This window comes from Chaetodon auriga, chromosome 18 (assembly GCF_051107435.1).
Source record: "Chaetodon auriga isolate fChaAug3 chromosome 18, fChaAug3.hap1, whole genome shotgun sequence".
Classification (NCBI taxonomy): domain Eukaryota; kingdom Metazoa; phylum Chordata; class Actinopteri; order Chaetodontiformes; family Chaetodontidae; genus Chaetodon; species Chaetodon auriga.
In genome coordinates this window covers 9,655,395-9,672,904 of record NC_135091.1, presented here as the reverse complement: position 1 = coordinate 9,672,904, position 17,510 = coordinate 9,655,395, and the positions used below count along the sequence as shown (strand labels likewise).

General features: G+C 43.5%; 1 protein-coding gene across 2 annotated transcripts in view; it reads right to left on the bottom strand.

Moving 5' to 3' along the window:
- Nucleotides 1-3,606: 3,606 nt before the first annotated feature.
- stxbp5a (syntaxin binding protein 5a (tomosyn)) overlaps nucleotides 3,607-17,510 on the bottom strand; it is an 86,052-nt gene continuing 72,148 nt past the window's right edge. Inside the window, exons 18-28 of one of the 2 annotated variants that reach the window (XM_076757127.1) lie at nucleotides 17,183-17,308; nucleotides 16,666-16,817; nucleotides 14,982-15,044; nucleotides 13,131-13,184; nucleotides 11,055-11,104; nucleotides 10,022-10,304; nucleotides 9,568-9,937; nucleotides 7,923-8,088; nucleotides 7,351-7,462; nucleotides 7,021-7,241; nucleotides 3,607-6,527 (exon numbers count right to left, since the gene is read on the bottom strand). In XM_076757127.1, coding sequence (XP_076613242.1) covers nucleotides 6,486-6,527; nucleotides 7,021-7,241; nucleotides 7,351-7,462; nucleotides 7,923-8,088; nucleotides 9,568-9,937; nucleotides 10,022-10,304; nucleotides 11,055-11,104; nucleotides 13,131-13,184; nucleotides 14,982-15,044; nucleotides 16,666-16,817; nucleotides 17,183-17,308 — 1,639 coding nt within the window. In that variant the 3' untranslated portion in view covers nucleotides 3,607-6,485. The remainder of the gene's footprint in view (nucleotides 6,528-7,020; nucleotides 7,242-7,350; nucleotides 7,463-7,922; nucleotides 8,089-9,567; nucleotides 9,938-10,021; nucleotides 10,305-11,054; nucleotides 11,105-13,130; nucleotides 13,185-14,981; nucleotides 15,045-16,665; nucleotides 16,818-17,182; nucleotides 17,309-17,510) is intronic. The other variant, XM_076757128.1, reaches the window with a different exon arrangement.

The following is a 17,510-nucleotide window of genomic DNA, read 5'->3' as shown; positions in this document are numbered from 1 at the left end:
GCAGCCAAACGCATTCAGCCCAGAACACTCATTACTCAGGCTGGTGTTCATATTTCAGCACTATGTAAGTCAGCACCAGGGGAGCACCACATACAGGCCAGGGCTGCCCAAAGTTGTGCCACCATAAGGTTTAATTTGGCCCGCCAGATGTTTTGTGAAAACATACAACTGGAAAAAAAAAATCTAGAATATAAATTGGTGTTCATGCTGTTTTATTTTTGTGAGGTAAGAATATGAAGGATCTTTAAGTATGTATTATTTTTGATAATCTGAGCACACTTTGAGCAGGAAGTCACTCAGTTAAGGGAAACCGGGAACCTCATGTTAACAATATAGTAAGCGTCTGCTTTTTTTAGGCCACAGTTAAGTTTCAAGTTTGGTCTTCCAGGGGAAAAACTTTGGGCACCCCTGGTATAACCCAGTTTAACACACATGATCTGACATCGCCAAGCTGGTGTTGTCCCAACAACATCACAACACCATGACGAATGTTGCTCCAGGAACACTATTGCAACTGACCAATCACATTTTTGTCATATCGTAGATTTGCAACTCAGAAAAAGGCAGAAAAAATACACATATGGGAGAAGCTTGCCTTTCCAACACGTGTTGATGTTGTGAGGTACTGCACACAGGAAGACAGCAGCAGCATACAAGCACAAATTAGCAGGCAACACACAGATACATCAAAACAGCAGCATCCAAAGCCTAATGTTGCCAAAACACCTGAGACGCCAAACGCCAAGTGAACATCCCAGAAAGACAGTCTAGATGTACACTACATGTTAGCACAAGCAGCGAGCTAATGCTTACCTTTGTGTCATCTGTGGCATCTCAGAGTAGATTCAAGGTCTCAAGCCAACAGCAAACCTTCTGAAACTTCTGGCTTCAGGTGAGTCTGTCTCATTTACAACTGATATGACTAAAAAAAAAAAAAAAAAGTTAAAAAGACTGAGGAGTAACATGAACAGAGTTAGGAGATGAGTTTTCCACAGCACACATTTTGAGAGGAAAGGTTGGAAAAGCACAGGTGAAACTACTCTGCTTGATTATGGCTCCGCTCCAGTTCGTGTCCCTTGAAGTCGCTCCAGCTTGCAACCATGCACAATAGCAGCAGAGCGCTGAAACTGATCTCAATGGAATGCAGACATAATTAATGTTATTTCTTACACCTGTGTTGTTCCTGCTATGTCAAAACATCTGCCATCAAAAAGCCTTCATTCTAACTAAAGGCCCCTCCTAAATGTGCTGTGAATTGGATCAGCCGCTCGTAAAAGTGAAATCTAACTGAACAGATGATCCAGACGTTCATTTGCTCGAATGAATAAAAGCAAAACTAAACCAGTACTTCTGCTTTTTATCCTCAGGCTTCACTCAACGGAAATGTGAACGAAAGAAAAGCATCCAGATAGAAATAAGACAGGATATTCAAGCTTGAAATCTGGGGAAATTGACCAGCTTACGCCCCTGAAATGAGATATCTATTAACTGGAAAATGTAACACCTTCCTCAACAAAAAAGACTTCACGCTGCATCACAAAATGTTCCTCAAACTGCCACTTCCTGCCATTACTGAGTTTATCTTTTTAAACATTATATGTTGGGAACAACCACCCAAAAACAGGCTGTGTTCCTGATTGAAAGGATGGTTTGAATCTAGATGAAACCGTTCGGCCGGCTCAGCCTCCTCCTGTTTCCCTCAGGTGTCGTACCGACTCTTGCTGTGCGGACGTGGCTCGGGTCATTCATGTTTCCAGTCACCACGGCAACAGTCACACTGACGTGTCATTTGCCGAGCAGTGTGCTGAGCTCTGGATGGCCTCCCCATATATGTGTGTGTGTGTGTGTGTGTGTGTGTGTGTGTGCTAACAAGTTCAGTAGTTCAAACAATATGCATCAACAAACATCTCTCCTCGGTGACCTTCCCTTCATGGCTTCAGTCAAATTGAACAAATCAACATGATGTTTTTTCATCACCTCCCCCCTCCGATCTCCCTCCCCCTGTCTCCCTTAACTTAACCCTTCAACCTCTCACCGCCGCAGAAGCTTATCTCTGATGGAAGACACATGGCCTCCTCCTAATGAAATTATGACAGCACTTTGTTTGATAGTTTTGTTTACAGAACGAAGGGACGACGATATGGCGCAAGGCTGTGACCCTTATTCATTATATATGAAAAGAGAGAGTGCAAGGGAAGGAGGAGGTGAGTCACGGCCATTTCCTGTAGTTCCTGTATCTTGTAAGTATATAAGTACGAGAATACATTTTAGTGTTGGCTATGCATTTTTCCTTAAATGTGGATTTTCACATAAAGCGAGAACACTGCTGCAGACAGGCATAACTCTCGATTTGCTCAGTTTGTTCTTAAATCAGATGCAGACCAGATGACATTTTTACAGACTTAATTAAAAAAAACAGGCCCAACTTACGGAACTATAATATATGTGCTTTTTCTTAGATTGATCATAAAACAGCTCCAGAGAAGAAATTCAATCACGGTCTGCTTCGTCCCTCCAGCCAGCAATCGATAGTTTTATTTGCAGTATGGCTTGTGTGTTGGTTCATAACTTACTCATTCATGCCTAAGAATTCTGCCTGACGCGACACAACAAAAACTTCTACGTCTGTATTTTAGCCCTTTAATGCGCTGTTTCGGCTTCATGTCTTCGCTAATCCCTGCACACTAGATTCCAGCTACCATGAGTCACAGGATGTCCGGAAACATTCAGTGACAATGTACAGTCACAGTGTGTAAATCATTCTTCCAACAGGGAATCATCAGCCAAGCTGGAAGCTGCTGTCGCCGTCATGTTTCATCCACAGCATAAGTGCAAATGCAGTGCTGACTGCAAAAGGCAGCTTGACTGAGATGAGGCCAGCGTTCTCTCTGATTCAATAGGTCCAGTCCTAATAGCGGTGGTGTATTGTAAGGCAGCTAAGTGGAAAAATACTAGAGAAAGCCTCTCAGATAGTTTCTAGTTTCTAATGGCAGACACATTTATCAAACATCACAATCAGGATCACTTAAAGGTACTTTGCCATTGCCCGTAATTCAACTAAAGGCTTGGAAAACCAGAAAAGAGTTTTAAAAAGAAAAAAGGTGACCTTCATGCGCTCCACTGACCACTTCGTCACCTGTGTCAGGGCTGCGAAGAAACCAGAGAGCGCCTTCAGAAGTCACTTAGTGTGATCAATACAGGCTTGTGTTTCTCTAAGAAAGGGGCCAACATGGTGTATTCACAACAGACCATCAGCTACAAAAGCAAGATCTTACAGTGACTGATCAATTCTGCTCTTTAGAGTCCATTTCTATGACCAGTTGATGCTTAATCCCATGAATACATTCTCTCATTAACACAGTCAAATATGACTTGGTTAGATCGCCCCATGATAACTGCAGGGCTACACAATGTCATTGTTTTTCTCTGTTCAACGTAAACTGCATGTAGAGACAATCATGTGTGTTTGCTGCCACCTAGTGTACAGATGCAAACACGGCAGCACTTTACATACCAACACCACGACACTTACCAATATCCCAATGCAGAAATCTATGCTTTTCTTCAAGTCTTCATATTTTTTAAAAGACGCTTTAAGACAAAAAATACATTTTCCACTTTTATTTTCCATTGCACAGTAATCTCTATCTACAGAATTTCTAAACTTTTGTGGCAGCAGATAAAGTCATAAACATCCATGTGAAAGTTGCATAAAACTGTACAAGAAAATTGGCTACAATGAGAAAAATACTGCAACCCACTGATAACTGTTGAATCCAGGACAGAAGATGGCATATGGCAGATAGACAGGACTCCCTCTTGTTGTTTGAGTATGTGGATTGTATCGGGTAAGAATACTGCATACCGTAGTGGATGGACAAGAAACGAATGACTCAAAGATGAAAACATAAAAAAAAAGTATAATATTGAATAAAAAAGAAAGAAAAACACACATATAACAGTTGGGTTGGACATTAAACAGGTTTTCAGGGATGACCTCTAGCTAAAACTAGTTATATTTCCTGAAGTTGTTGTTTTTTGTTTTTTTTTTCCTCTTGTTCACCTTGAGGGGTGGGGAGGACAGAGCTACCTACCAACATCCACACTACAATGCTCACTAAACACAGAGAAGGCCGTATCTGTAGCTGTGGAACCAAGAGAGTCAGTGGAAGACTCACTGGAGGAAGAGGAGAAATCAGAGGGCAAAGGCAAAGACCGGAGAGTGAAGGAGGGTCGAAGCATGTGCGCCAAGACCGAACATGCGGCAGTTAAAGCAAACCAGGATTTAGAGGTCATCCTCTAATGCTCGTTATCCTACTCTGATCTTTTTTTATCGTCATTGGTGGCTTTCGTTAGTGTAACAGACACTCGACTGGGCTCGACTGCTGACTGGTGAGACTAGGACATCAACATCAATTCTTAAACAACCAAAATCTCAAATGATATCACTTGAACGCACCCTGACGCACAGACAGAGAGAGAGAGACATAGTAACACACACATTCCCACACACACACACACACACACACACACACTGATGAATACCATAAATATTGTTTGTGTCTGAGCTGTTAGTGGAATGATTCAGAGGAAACAGCCATATCAACCAACAGTTAGGCCACGTTTAACATTAAACATTAGTCCAAATGTTACACCTCATGACAAACTGTGACACAATAATACCGTAAATGGCTGAGTTCCATTGCAACTTGCTCCATTTCTTGAACCCCGGTGAGGATGATGTTCCTAAACGGACCCGATCCTGGGTCTGCGCTATACTACTGTCTGCGGAGTGACGAGCCAAATGACGGATGCAATGGAAAAGCTAAAACAACTCTTTGGCGTCAGAAAAAATATGGCCTCTCTCCTCTTATGTTGCTCGAGCAACCTCGACATTTACTTTCCAGTTGGTCTTAGATTGTCAAACTATTTACTTATATACAAATAAAGGTTAAAAGCCTGGTAGACAGAGAGATACACCACATTTGAGCTTTACTGTAAACATGGAAATAGGAACGAGAGAAGAATGAGGGTGAGGGTTTCTGACACCAAACGCAACTGCCTCTTGCACCTCAATAAATAAATATTAACAAAGACGAACAGCAAAAAACTGAAATATGTTTCAAGGATTATACATCCATATTTCTGTTATCCTGCATATATGAACACACATAAGTGGGATTTCTGCTCATGTGTGTGTGGTTCTCCATACTGATGTGTGCTCCAGAATTTGGAAACCTGACAAATCTGGCTGGACGATTAGTGTATTTAACACTGAGCCTTTGCACAAACGCTCCAAACTGTGGAAGTTTTGGACATTAGAAGCCGAGGGAGGCGGTTAACATCACATCAGATGAATCAGAATGAATGAAATCCTCCGGTAAACAAGAATCGTGTGTGTGGTTCATACGCACTTCCTTTAAGATTTCAGAGTCAGGAAATCCGATGTCGCCGTGTCAGTGAGTGCTAAATGATATATGCCTTTTATATCCTTGCCCTCCTTTTAGTATCCAGCCCTTTTCATAAGGAGAAATTAATCTGAGTCGTTAAGACAAAAGCCACAAAACGTATTTTTTTTTTCAACAAATCAAAAATATCGTCCACTTTCACGACAATAGAAAAATAAGAGATTTTCCAATAATACAGACAGAGCAAAAAACCCAACGAATAACAAATAGAGGAATGGCAAGAAAATAGAAATTAACACGCACACACACACACACGCGCACACACTGTTGGTAACGATATGAAAGTCTGTAAGATACAGAGGAGAGTCTAGAGTGAAATATCCAGTGTACATCAGAGTAAGTTGCTTATATCCCCGTGACTCTCTGCATAGTGGCAGCACTTCCTGTGGATCTCCAGCGCCGCCTCCTTCACACCCTGCTCCCGTCTCCTCCGTGAGCGATCCCTTTCTTCAGTACTTGTCGCTCGGAAGTGGATACAGCGTTGCACATTTATTAGATTTATGTATATATAATGATGTATTTAGATTCTTTTTCCTTCTTTTTACACTTCGAGAATGTTTTGTAGTCTGTTTCTTCTTAGGTTTTTGTCTTTTTTCAGCTGTGTTCATCGGTTTGAAGTCTGGCCCCCGGTGGGCTCGGAGCGGAGACAACAGCAAAGGACATTTTGGCAAATGAGAATGAAGAATCTCCAGGTGCGTGGGCCAATCGGCGACCTCGGAGGAGAGGCTGAACAGAGATAAACAAAGAGACAAGAACATAGGAAAAAAGACACCATTTATTTGCTCCCTCTGAGGTCGTCCTTCTCCCCTGTCTCCCCCTCAGTTCCACCCTAAGACTGAGGTAAGAACAGTGTTCAACATTGTGCTAGGGAAGAAAATCCCAAGTGTCCCGGTGAAGAAGGCTCGGAGGGATGGACGAATGGACAGATGGATGGGTGGCGGGGTCACGGTGAGTCCGAATGAGCCAATGGAAGGTGACAGTTGTGTCCGTGGAGCTCTGCTCCTCCCCCGTCACTGCTCAGAACTGGTACCACTTCTTGTCTTTGCACTTCAGCATCATCTGGAAACACAGGAAGCGTTAGAGAGTGAGAATCTCGACTGAGGAGTGACTTTCCAAATGCTGAGTTACACACTCCACGATTAATTCGAGGCTTAAAACACTTTTTTTTCAAAATTCTAAACACTGCAGGAAACAGGACACCTCAAACATTTTAGAGTCTGAGTTCGGAAAAGAGAAAATCTTGATGTGAGACTGCCTTTGTCCAACACGAGAGCGAGAGCCCCCTCCACTGCACTGTGAGCTTTCCACAGGTACATACTGCCCCCTGGTGGGTAAACAGTGCAATTGACTAATCGTTGAAGGTGGAGCAGTCGGTATTCAGAAACACACACAATATTAAACTGCACTGCTCCATACGTGTTGGATGATATACATATGATATACATGATATACAGGCACTGTTGCAGGTATGTATGTGCAGACAGCTATGAGCAGCTGGCATGTCGTGTCATAGGTTTTCCCGACATACAGACATGTAAACATGTTCTGTTACCTCATGGGCGTGTTTGGAAAAGGAATCTGCGCTGGCCATCATGGCGGCCGTCCTCTCCTCCAGCTCGCCCAGTTTCTGGCCTCTTTCATCCAGTGCTATCCGGGCGCGTGCCAGATCCCCCACCACGCCGGAGGCTGCCCCCTTCATGCCCTCAATGCCACCCGGGCCTGGGATGTGCTGGGCCAGACTTCGGGATGCCTTTCCAGCTGCTATCTCACCAACTGCGGTAAGAGATGAAAGGAAAATAACGGGGGAAGACGTGTGAATGAGAGGTTGCATCAACAAAGGGCCGAGCCACTGTATATCTGGGCATGTGTGGGTTTGGCATACATAGCTCCTCTCTGTCCAGTGACTGTGCTCCACCACCAAAGAGACCTTTGAAGAACCCTCTGTTGGGTGCCTCTGGTGTCTCCACTGGCGTAAAAAGTTCACCCAGCATCTCCTGAAACATCAACACACACATTATCCTGCTACATATAGTTTAACTGCATGTGTTTCTATAATAGTACATAATATACACACAATGTGTACATACAAAACTGACAGCTCTACCTTAGCATATCCATGTCTCTTACATCTATATGTCTATATATCTACATACCTAGATAGACAGATAGATCACTCACAATTCTGCTTTTTGACTCTCGAGCTGATGTCAAAAGTGAATTTCCCCGATGTGGGATCAATAAAGGTTATCTTATCTGAGTATGCATGTTTCCCAGTATATCTCCTCCAGTTATTTCATATAATCACGTCAATTATCTTTAATATAAAATGTTTTCAATGCATCATAATATGCATTTCTTATATGTAATTTGGAGCATTCATTCAAGATTTAAACTCCAAATCCTGAGCCATGCCTCATTAAATCCATATTCATACTGTACTGCGTATAAACTGACCTGCAGGTTTTCACAGATGTCCTGGCTGTAAGTGATCCTCTGGATCTCCGTGGGGGAGCAGAGGTACATGGCCTGACCCAGGTTGGTGAAGCAGAACGTCCTGGCTATCCGCATGTCTGTCAAAGGCAGGTAGTTTACATCCATGAGCGGTCTCAGTCCCGGCACGCTGGACGGGGGGGACACAGAAAAGTGATTTTAGATGCGAAGAATATTATAAGGTTGGCAATAAATGCTCTTTTTATCGTAGCCTTGGTCAGTACCTAAAAGAACACATGATCACCGTTGAACTAAATGCTGGATTAGAGAGCAAACATGTGAAGTTTTATCACCATCACTGACTTCTCAAACACTGTATGTAGAATACTTCAATCTCCTGAAACACTGAAGACAATGTTCATACACTCAGACTATTTTGAACACTCGAACAGGAACACAGACACAGACACAGACAGACAGGCAGACAGCTGGACACCCTTGCTCTGTCACACACCCATATGGATGGCTGTTCTGTCTCTGTCTCTCCCCTCTAGGGAAGTCGGGAAGATTAATGAGGATGAGCGACAGACTAACACAGCCCTCCTCACTTATACCCGTCCACACATGGCATGAAAATATTTCCTAATCTTGTCACATTGGTTTAAATTTAGGACAGCAGTTAGCGGTGTAACGCTGAAGGTTCAGCTGAGTGTCGGGGTTAATGGAGGCAGGGCAGTCTGAGGACAGAGGTCTGAGCATGTGTGTGGGCGTGTCTGTCGTGGATGTGCACGAGGACAAAAGTTCGTCTGACTTTGAATGACGACTTGAGCGAAAGGAAAAGTTTAATTGAGGACACAAGACGATGATCCTGTCTGCGTCAGTCGTGACAGCATTTATTTCTGCCATTTAGAGACAGATAATACTGTTAAACCAACCTGGAGCTTCGACAAACGACAATTGTTTCACACTTGTAGAATATAAGGAATGAATAATGAATATATGACACATAACAAAGCACTGAGAATGACATTGTATCAAGGATAATTCCACCGTCACATAACACTGAAGCTATACTCGTCCTGAAATCTGTCTCCTGAGATTAAACATTCACCGGGGATTCATAAGCGAGAGTGACGGCTGAGGTAAGCTTGGATACACATTGTTTAAAATGGATTTCACTGTGGAAAAAAAATGTCCAAATAAACTTCTCAAGCTATCTGCAGCCTAATCCATTTGTCCACAGTCCATCTGTGTGCTGAGAATGTCCCAATTATTCACATTTTTTTGCCAACATACAGCTAAATATCCAACCTCCATCTTCCTGAGCTCATAAGCAAGCACCTGTGTCCGCTTCCCGCGTCTCTATTGGTCAGACGTGATCTAACATAGCTCCCTTATTGGCTAGATTACACTTTGATGCTGCACCTATAATTAATCGCTTCTTCCTCAAAATGAATCAACTGACAATACTGACCACATTGGCAGAAACACTGACCATCCAGCATCTTTTAAAAAACACAAACTCAAGCGTGAATCCTGTTCTGAAGAGCACAACAGATGGTGGATCGAATCGACCTAAATCTCACGATATGAACATGAATTATCCAAACTGACTTTGACTGATACATCTGAATAACAACCAGCTATTTCCGGCTGAGATGTTTCTCACCTGAGGGTCATGATGTGGCCGTTGGCGCAGAAACAGGCCACACATGCGCCCTGGCTCATCTGCACCACATCTGCCCGCAGGATGAAGGAGGTCTCTGTGATACTGTGTTTGTAGATGCAGGTCTGGGAGGGGAGGGACATGACTTTGGCCTGTTTCTCGGAACACACCACAGCGTACTGGCTCTCGCTGAGTTCCTGGGAGGTGGAAGGGGACACAGAGACCGGCCTGCGCTTACGGACCTTCTCCCTTTCTTCACCGTCTGCCGTGACGTTGGGTTCATACCAAGGCTCGTGCGCAGGAGGCACCAGGGAACCTGCTGAGTCCAGGAAAGCCATCCGCAAGATGCTGCCCTTCAGCCGCACCAACATGCCTGAATGGAAAGAAATTCAGTGTTGTTGTCTTGAATCAACTACATCACCCTATTTTTGATCCATCCCACCCTTCTGATACCCACCCGTAGGTGAAATGATGACTGGCTGCAGTTGCCGTTGCTCCCCAGCAGGTGGCAATGTGAGAGCCAGAGCCAGCACGGTGCCCAGGGATGTGCCCACATACAGGCAGGGTGTCAAAGCACTGTCCCCCTTCCGGGCGAAGGTCTCGCTAAAGTGGAAGGAGCTGATGCTCTCTCGTGCTTCCTTGTCAATGCTGGTGACGCTGGAGGAGCGCGAGCGGCTGAAAGAATTGTCCCGGTGGTCTAAAGGGTTGGCACCCCGCGGCGGGCATACAGACAGGAGGACAGTGAGGAGAAAGCAGACAGAGAGGTAAAGCACCTGCAAAGCAGCACAGTCACAAGACAGACAACACAGATGTGGACACTGTACTAATATTTGTTTATGACAGATGACAGATTAACATTTTAAAGTGTTCCATCCTCAATCAGCAGTTTTATTAGTATGTTTATTAGTATGTTTTGGTAACGTGTACAACACTGGAGCTCTTAAACAGGCGTACAGGCGCATTTAATTTGACCCTTGAAAAATCAAAAGTTGTTGGTGATTCAGAAGAATGTCGTACACCCCTGAAGAAGAAAAAGTCTTTTTTTCTTTCTTTATTTTTTTGAAAGTGACGATATTTCTACTTGGGAAATTTTAGACGGACCAATCGGAGACAGAGGAAAGGAAAGACATGAAGAACACAGACGAGAAAGAGAAAGCTGCAAAAGTTACAGAAAGCTTTACGGTGAGATGGAGTGTGCATAGTTTAGCTTAGCACCACTGACTTCTAGGAGAACCCCCACCAAGGTCAGAAAGTGGGAGTCAGAGCACAGGAGAAAAACTTTGATTTAGCTCAATAAATGTCACTTCTAGTCAGATCAGTGCTACTTTTGTCTCATGCAAACTCAGGAGAACATCTGCACAGCTTGCCAATTTTGATGCTAATAACCAGATAAAACTGGACTAATGGAATGTGGTGGAGTCCAGTCGGAGTGAGAAAGATATACTGCATTTCCATACAAATTGTTTGGAGACACGAAGTCAAGGCTTACCCAAGTCTGGCTTTAGCTCAGTAGGCAAGCTTAATTTCCGTGACATCTTTGCTGGAAAAAAGAGAACATCCCTCTTTACAAACACACGTCTAAGCTAACACACGATGCCATGCAAAGCTAGGTAACTAGCACTGGGATAGGATTGTGCACAAAGCTAAAATACAGGAAAACAACAAAAGGCTGTGAGACAAGTGCCGGGGAGGGTTGTTTAATTGACTAGAGGAGCCAAAATGCTTCACACAGGAGAAGACACTGCGTAAGGACTCAGAGACAACCCTGTATATATCACAGAGGCATGCTGCAAAAGACAAAACAAAAGGAAGTGACCTCTGATTGCACACTGCCCTGAAAGAGAGGACTGGTATAGTGAGACACATCAAAACTGCACAGCCATCCAGGAACCTCATGCCACAGGAGCATGCACCAAGACCGAGATGGTAACAGGAAACAGAAAATACTGAACAGGAGATGGAAGAAGACAATGGAAAAGATGGTCAAAAGTTACTGAGGTCATCTACTGCTAGTTACTTCAATTAGTTTCCCCAAATGAGTCAAGTCTCAACTAGTAGAAAATACACTTGATGTGCGCAGCTAACTATAATCATCCTCACCCACTTCTTCACCCTGTCTGAATCTGTATGCTTCATACAAAAACGTGTTGGGTTTTTAGCTCAAATCATTCCATCTTTTAAGACTTATAAATAGACTCAACAATGAATGAAGGTCTTAGATACTATTTTTGTGTCTGCGGAAGAAAGAAGCAGGACAAACTATATGATGACACTCTGAAATGTTACGCTCACCAATGGTCGTTATGATCAAACCGACTTTGAAATAAAAAAAACAAAAAACCCTCTAAAGACGACTGTGACATTGATAAAACCCTGAAACTCAAACTGGGCTGGTTTGAACTTGATTCTTGTTATTATTCTGTTTTTTCCCCATTCCATTAAAAAAAAATAAAATAAAATAAAGCGGCAGAGGCACTCATTTGAATTTCTGACACTTCACTAATGTTGTTATCCAGCTCCTGTCCATAATTTATGTGCACAAATCTACAATCTACAATAAACACACGGCTCACTCTTACCTTCTATTTACTTTCATCTCATGGCCCTGCATATCCACAGAGGTGATTTCACTTATTCTGGCTAATTAGAGCAGTCTGGAGCTATGCTGGGAATTAGGGGAGGTCACCAAACCCTGTGAATAACTCAGGAAGAATAATAAAGAGGTAACATCTCTGCCCTCACAGGTGCAACCAAGCTAATAGGAGATCCGGGAAAATGTAATTTTTAAAAAGGTGTCAGGACGGGTTCAGACTAATTAAATGAGGTCATGCTGGCTAAAAAGAGTCTTTGACGCTGGTCTGAGAAGGAGTGGCCTGGGTCAAAACTCGTCCTTTTAAATACCGACTCGTCGTCCAGATGGGCTCGCTCCAACAGACAAAAAGCAACACTCTCCACTGGTCAGGTAAGAAGCAGCTGATAAGTCATTATCAGTTTCATCGACACACACTGAAAGTACACACAGACAGTCGGACAGATGAGTTGCTCTCCGCTCTGCGGTGTCATCATATGGACAGAAACGCCGATCATGTAACTCATAACGTACACAAGGACTCTGCTGTAGGAGGTCAGGACAGAGATCACACGCAGGCACATTTACAATATGACACTCGTGCTACATACATGTAGCATGCAAATGTGTTTCTAAGGCTGTACTGTGTGTTCATGGACAGCTGAATTCCTGCCCCGGCCCCCAGGTTAGCCTCTGCTCCGCGAGCTTTCACTTCTCTTTGTCTATTTTTCTAACCATACACTTAAAATCTGATGGAAAATATGAGCAGCTTTTCAGTTTGAGCAAGAAAAAATTACTGTTGTTTCTACTTTAACACAGCGAGAACCAAAAGATAGTGGACCAGAAGCTAACCCAGAACTTTGGCTCTTTACTCTCTGTTCTATTTCTTCCCGCTGTGGGGACCATGACACGGAGGACAGAGACAGAGGGGGACAAATCTGGACTTGTTGTCCTGCCTACACAAGCCTCTCATGAAAACATCTTTGGCCAATCTTACCTCCTCTACCACCTCCATTGTAGAATTGCTGTAGATTGCTGTTTGACGTCAACACTTTTGGGGGTGTAAGGGGGAAAGTAAAGTGCAGTTAGAAACACCCTTTGGCTTGCTGCTACACACAAGCTATCGCTGGTTACCCTGACTGATTAAATTGAGAATTTCCCTGATTTGTTGGCGATACCATAATGAGCAAAGATTCTAATTATGCATTATAGTGCATTATAAAGGAGCCTGTGGAGGAGTACTACCTTGTTTTTTCACTGTGTGGATATCCTTACAATGTCAACTGTATAATAAAGTCTGTTTTGTCTTATTACTTAAGTGGTTCAGCATTGGCAACTGTAGGCTGCCGTTCGAAGTTGTGAATGCAAATCAGAAACTATTTCAAGAATTTCCTTGAATGAAATGACACTATCCTGCCAGTAATGGAGTCTTTAGTCATCATACTGCAACTTATTTCAAGGTGAGGCAGGTGAAACTGCCTGAAAAGAAATTATTTTCTCCCAATGGCAGATCACTTAGAAAAAAAAAAATGAAAAAACCCCAAACACTTATCCCGAGACTAAATGACTGTTAAGGCAGACATTTCTTTGCAGGGAGACACCTTATCTCTCTCTGTCCTATGAATAATGCAGAGCAGGCAGATGTATCAGACCACAGTCTGGTGGCACCAGACATGGGGGTGTGGCGGGAGGTTTGGACAGCCATCATACCTGGAAACAGCAGCAGAAGTCCAGACTCTGAGATTTGTTTTCTGTCTGACCTTTTTAAAAAGCCCCTTATTTTCAGTGTGCTAATGCCAAGTTGCCCCTAATAAGATGGATCTGGGCTGTTCTCTCTTCAAGCACCTTCAGCTGAAATACTAATGACGTAGATTAAGAAGCAGGCAAGTAAAAGAGCAACAGAGCGTCTTACTGCTGCGGCACACAATGTAGCTCTCCTGCACGATCATCAATGGGTCGACTATTGCGACACAGCAGCGGTGCAGAATACTCTTAAGTGACAAAGCAGTTTGTTTGCATTTCGTCATGTTCGCTGATACGAAAACTGCTTAGTGTGACAATGTTCTGTGCCGATCTGCTCCAGGATAGAGCACTCAGACACTTTTTAATGTTTAACTGGAAGAAAGTCCCCACTCAAAATCCAAGTCAAAAGTTAATTTACATCATCTTGCAACTGATACAATACTTTAAACTGGAGGCTATGTTTTTTTTAAACAATTATGCATTTATGCAGTTGCTGAATATGTGAAAATACCTGAGGCACTTCAGGTTGAACTTTTGCTTTTTAACTCACACTCCGATTAATGTAAATTAATGGGTTTCTGTACCAGAATGCAGAGTTTTGTTTAACAGTTAAATTCAAGTCATAATTCTTAGCCGTCACACTGAATTAGCATCATAGCATGGGATATATATATATAACACAGATTTCCAGGATACCACATGATGATTTAAACAAGTTTATTCCTGTCCATTGAACTCTGCAAAGTGGTAGAAGACTGCATGCACAAATGGGAAAATAGTCTCAAAAACCCATAACCGTACGGTAATAAACTCAAACAGTGCATTCCTAAAGACTGAAGAATGGAGCTGACAGCCAGACAATTTTATGGTTCAACGAAAAACACTTCTATATAGTCACAGTTTGATGAGCAACAATTTCAATAAAACAGTATTAAAAGTAGAGGCTCTTTGAAACATTAATCTTCTCCCCCAAACCAATGCGCGGTCTATTATAGGTCTATTTTTGACTGGTCTCACTGTTTGGGTTTCACGTCTGGTTAACACAAAGCCTCTGCTGTAATTCTCCCACTTTGCTTTTTTAATAAGACGCTGAAGGACATATTACCTGAAGTGGGGGACTTGCAGCGGTCCTCTGACGTGGCGGAGCCCTCGTTAATGTCGCACAGACCTGCAGCAGAGATCAACTCGTGAAATACAAAATGAAGCAAGCCAAACAGAACCACATGTGAGCTTCTCCTTTTCTCTTTATCATATGCACCCACATCAGAGAGAATCTCAGATATCTGCTGGGATTGTCTGTTTTTGGGGAAACTGGACTGGACCATATGCACAAACGAATGATTTCCATGTCTAATGATCTCCTCACTTGACCAACACATAAACCTATCAGTTCCACTTAACCATTAGGGAGATTCTGTGCAGCTTTAGCATTTCTTTCTCCGCTTTCAAGCCTAATTCCTCCCTCTGCCACGCGCACGCTGGTGTGCATGTGTGTGAGACATTGTCCTGTGAGGCAGAAAGCCGAGCAGACAGCAGTCCCTGCTGGCAGAGAAACACAGCTGGACGCCTGATTACTGCTCGCGCTCGCCAAGCTCTGACAGGTGCCAGCCCACTGCTCACCAGTCAGTGACACCAGATGCTCTGTGTGTGTTTACATGTGCACGTGCTTGTGTCTATGTGAGCATTCACGGTTTGCGTGTGCGCGTGCATATTTGCACATAAACGGTCGCCAACGTCAAAAAGAAATCCCTCGGCATCCACATGCACGCAGCTTACTAATTCACCCATCAAACTTTTGCTTAAGTATGGACAGTACATCGTCATGACACTGCGGCATCCTCTATGTCGCTGCACTGCCGTCATCCAGCACAGGGTGGCAGTGTGTCCATACTGAAAGCATCTTATTGTAGTGGTACTATGAGGCTGCAGAGTAGAAAGTGTGTAAAAGGGATGGGCTGTGACTGTGTGTGTGTGTGTGTGTGTGTGTGTGTGTGTGTGTGTGTGTGTGAATGACAGACAGGGAGAGGCAGGTGGACAAAGGAAGAGTTAGACAAAGTGCTTTGCTGTGTGTCAGCCTCATGAAGGAGATCCATTTTAGAGTGTGTTGTTCTGTGATTCATTCGAACCATTGGATCAGTTTTGGGATTGGTTCAGTGGCGTCGGTCCTGTGGGTTCACTGGAGTTAAAGTAATAACCGTTAGCAGGCTCCACTGGCACAAACCCATCATAACGTTCACTGACAGACTGATTAGAATTCTAAACCTTTACTTGAATACAAAATCTGATTTTGCTCCTTGGTTAATTTGTGATAAACTGATTTCTTTTTTTTTTTTTTTTTTTTGGTGTATCCATCAGTATCAATCCGCTGTGTGTTTGTCTGCACTATCTTCACACATTCACACTGGAGTTTATAGTGATTTGAGTCCATTTCTGTGCAATGTTCCCCCCTCGACTGCTTCATTTGCCCTTAAGACGAGAGCAGGATTTGCAGATCATGGTCCAACAGTTTTCGCTTAATGGCAGAAATTAAAAGAGGGAAAATAAAATAAATAATCATGTACGGGATTTCTATTTCAAATCTAAACAACGTGAGCTAGTGAGGCTGAAAGAACAAATAAGCAGTGCCACATGAAATTAACGGCTGACATTTGACATGATGATAAGAAATGACTCCATTGTTTGCTGGCAATGAGGCAGTGCTGTAATGGCTAGATGGTAAGAAACCTCTGCTGTTGTGTGTGGCTGGAAAATTTCAGATGCTTTTCTCCTTCATTCCTTTTCCTCATTACCTCCAGAGGGCTGTCGTGTCTTTCTTGGCGAGCGGGGCTGTCTCTGGTAGGGGTCATTGGAGCCGTAAAGCTCGACCGTCCCCAAGTTGAGCACCACTGTCTTCTGGATGTAGTCCACCACCGCCAGACCGTTAATGTTGCCAAACACCACACTGGGGGACGGAGGGGTGACATAGTCGGGGAGGAAGTCAGAGGAGGAAAGATGAATGGGTTAGAGAAACAAGGAAATGAGATTGGATTTAGGTTTTAGTGTGAAAAACACTGTAGTCAAATCACAAAAACAGCTAGAATGTCCAAATTTTCCTGGCAGTCATAAATTGTGTTGACAGGCCTGGTTGTCACAGTAGCCTTGAGCAGTCGCTGCTTAAACTGCAAAATCCTATGCATGTCCACTCTGCATATTTCCTCTTTATAGAGTTTAGTCATTTTAAGGATCTGTTTAGCGAACAAAAGCAATGGGAACTTTTAAGAAAAGACTTCTACTTCATGACTAAGATGTTGCTGTCTGTGTACTTACAGGCCGTAGGAGGAATTGAGCGCCAGACTTGTGATCTGCTGAGGAGGCTCTCCACTCACCCACACTAACTGGACCACCAAATCTACCTGGTAACCAGGGGACTGCTTCAGAGGAGTACTGCGCACTCTGGAGAGAAGGAGGCAGCGAGAGAAACAGAGAGGAGCGAAAAGAAGAAGAAAAAAAAGAGGCTTCAGAAAGAGAACGGCAAGTGGTGCAGCTGCGGTTCTGAAACAGTTGAGTGGTGAGGGTCTGGCATGAGTGGCTGCGAGGGGATGATGGGGAGGCTGTGGCAGAGAATGCTTGAGGCGCTGACTAAGTCTGTGCAAGA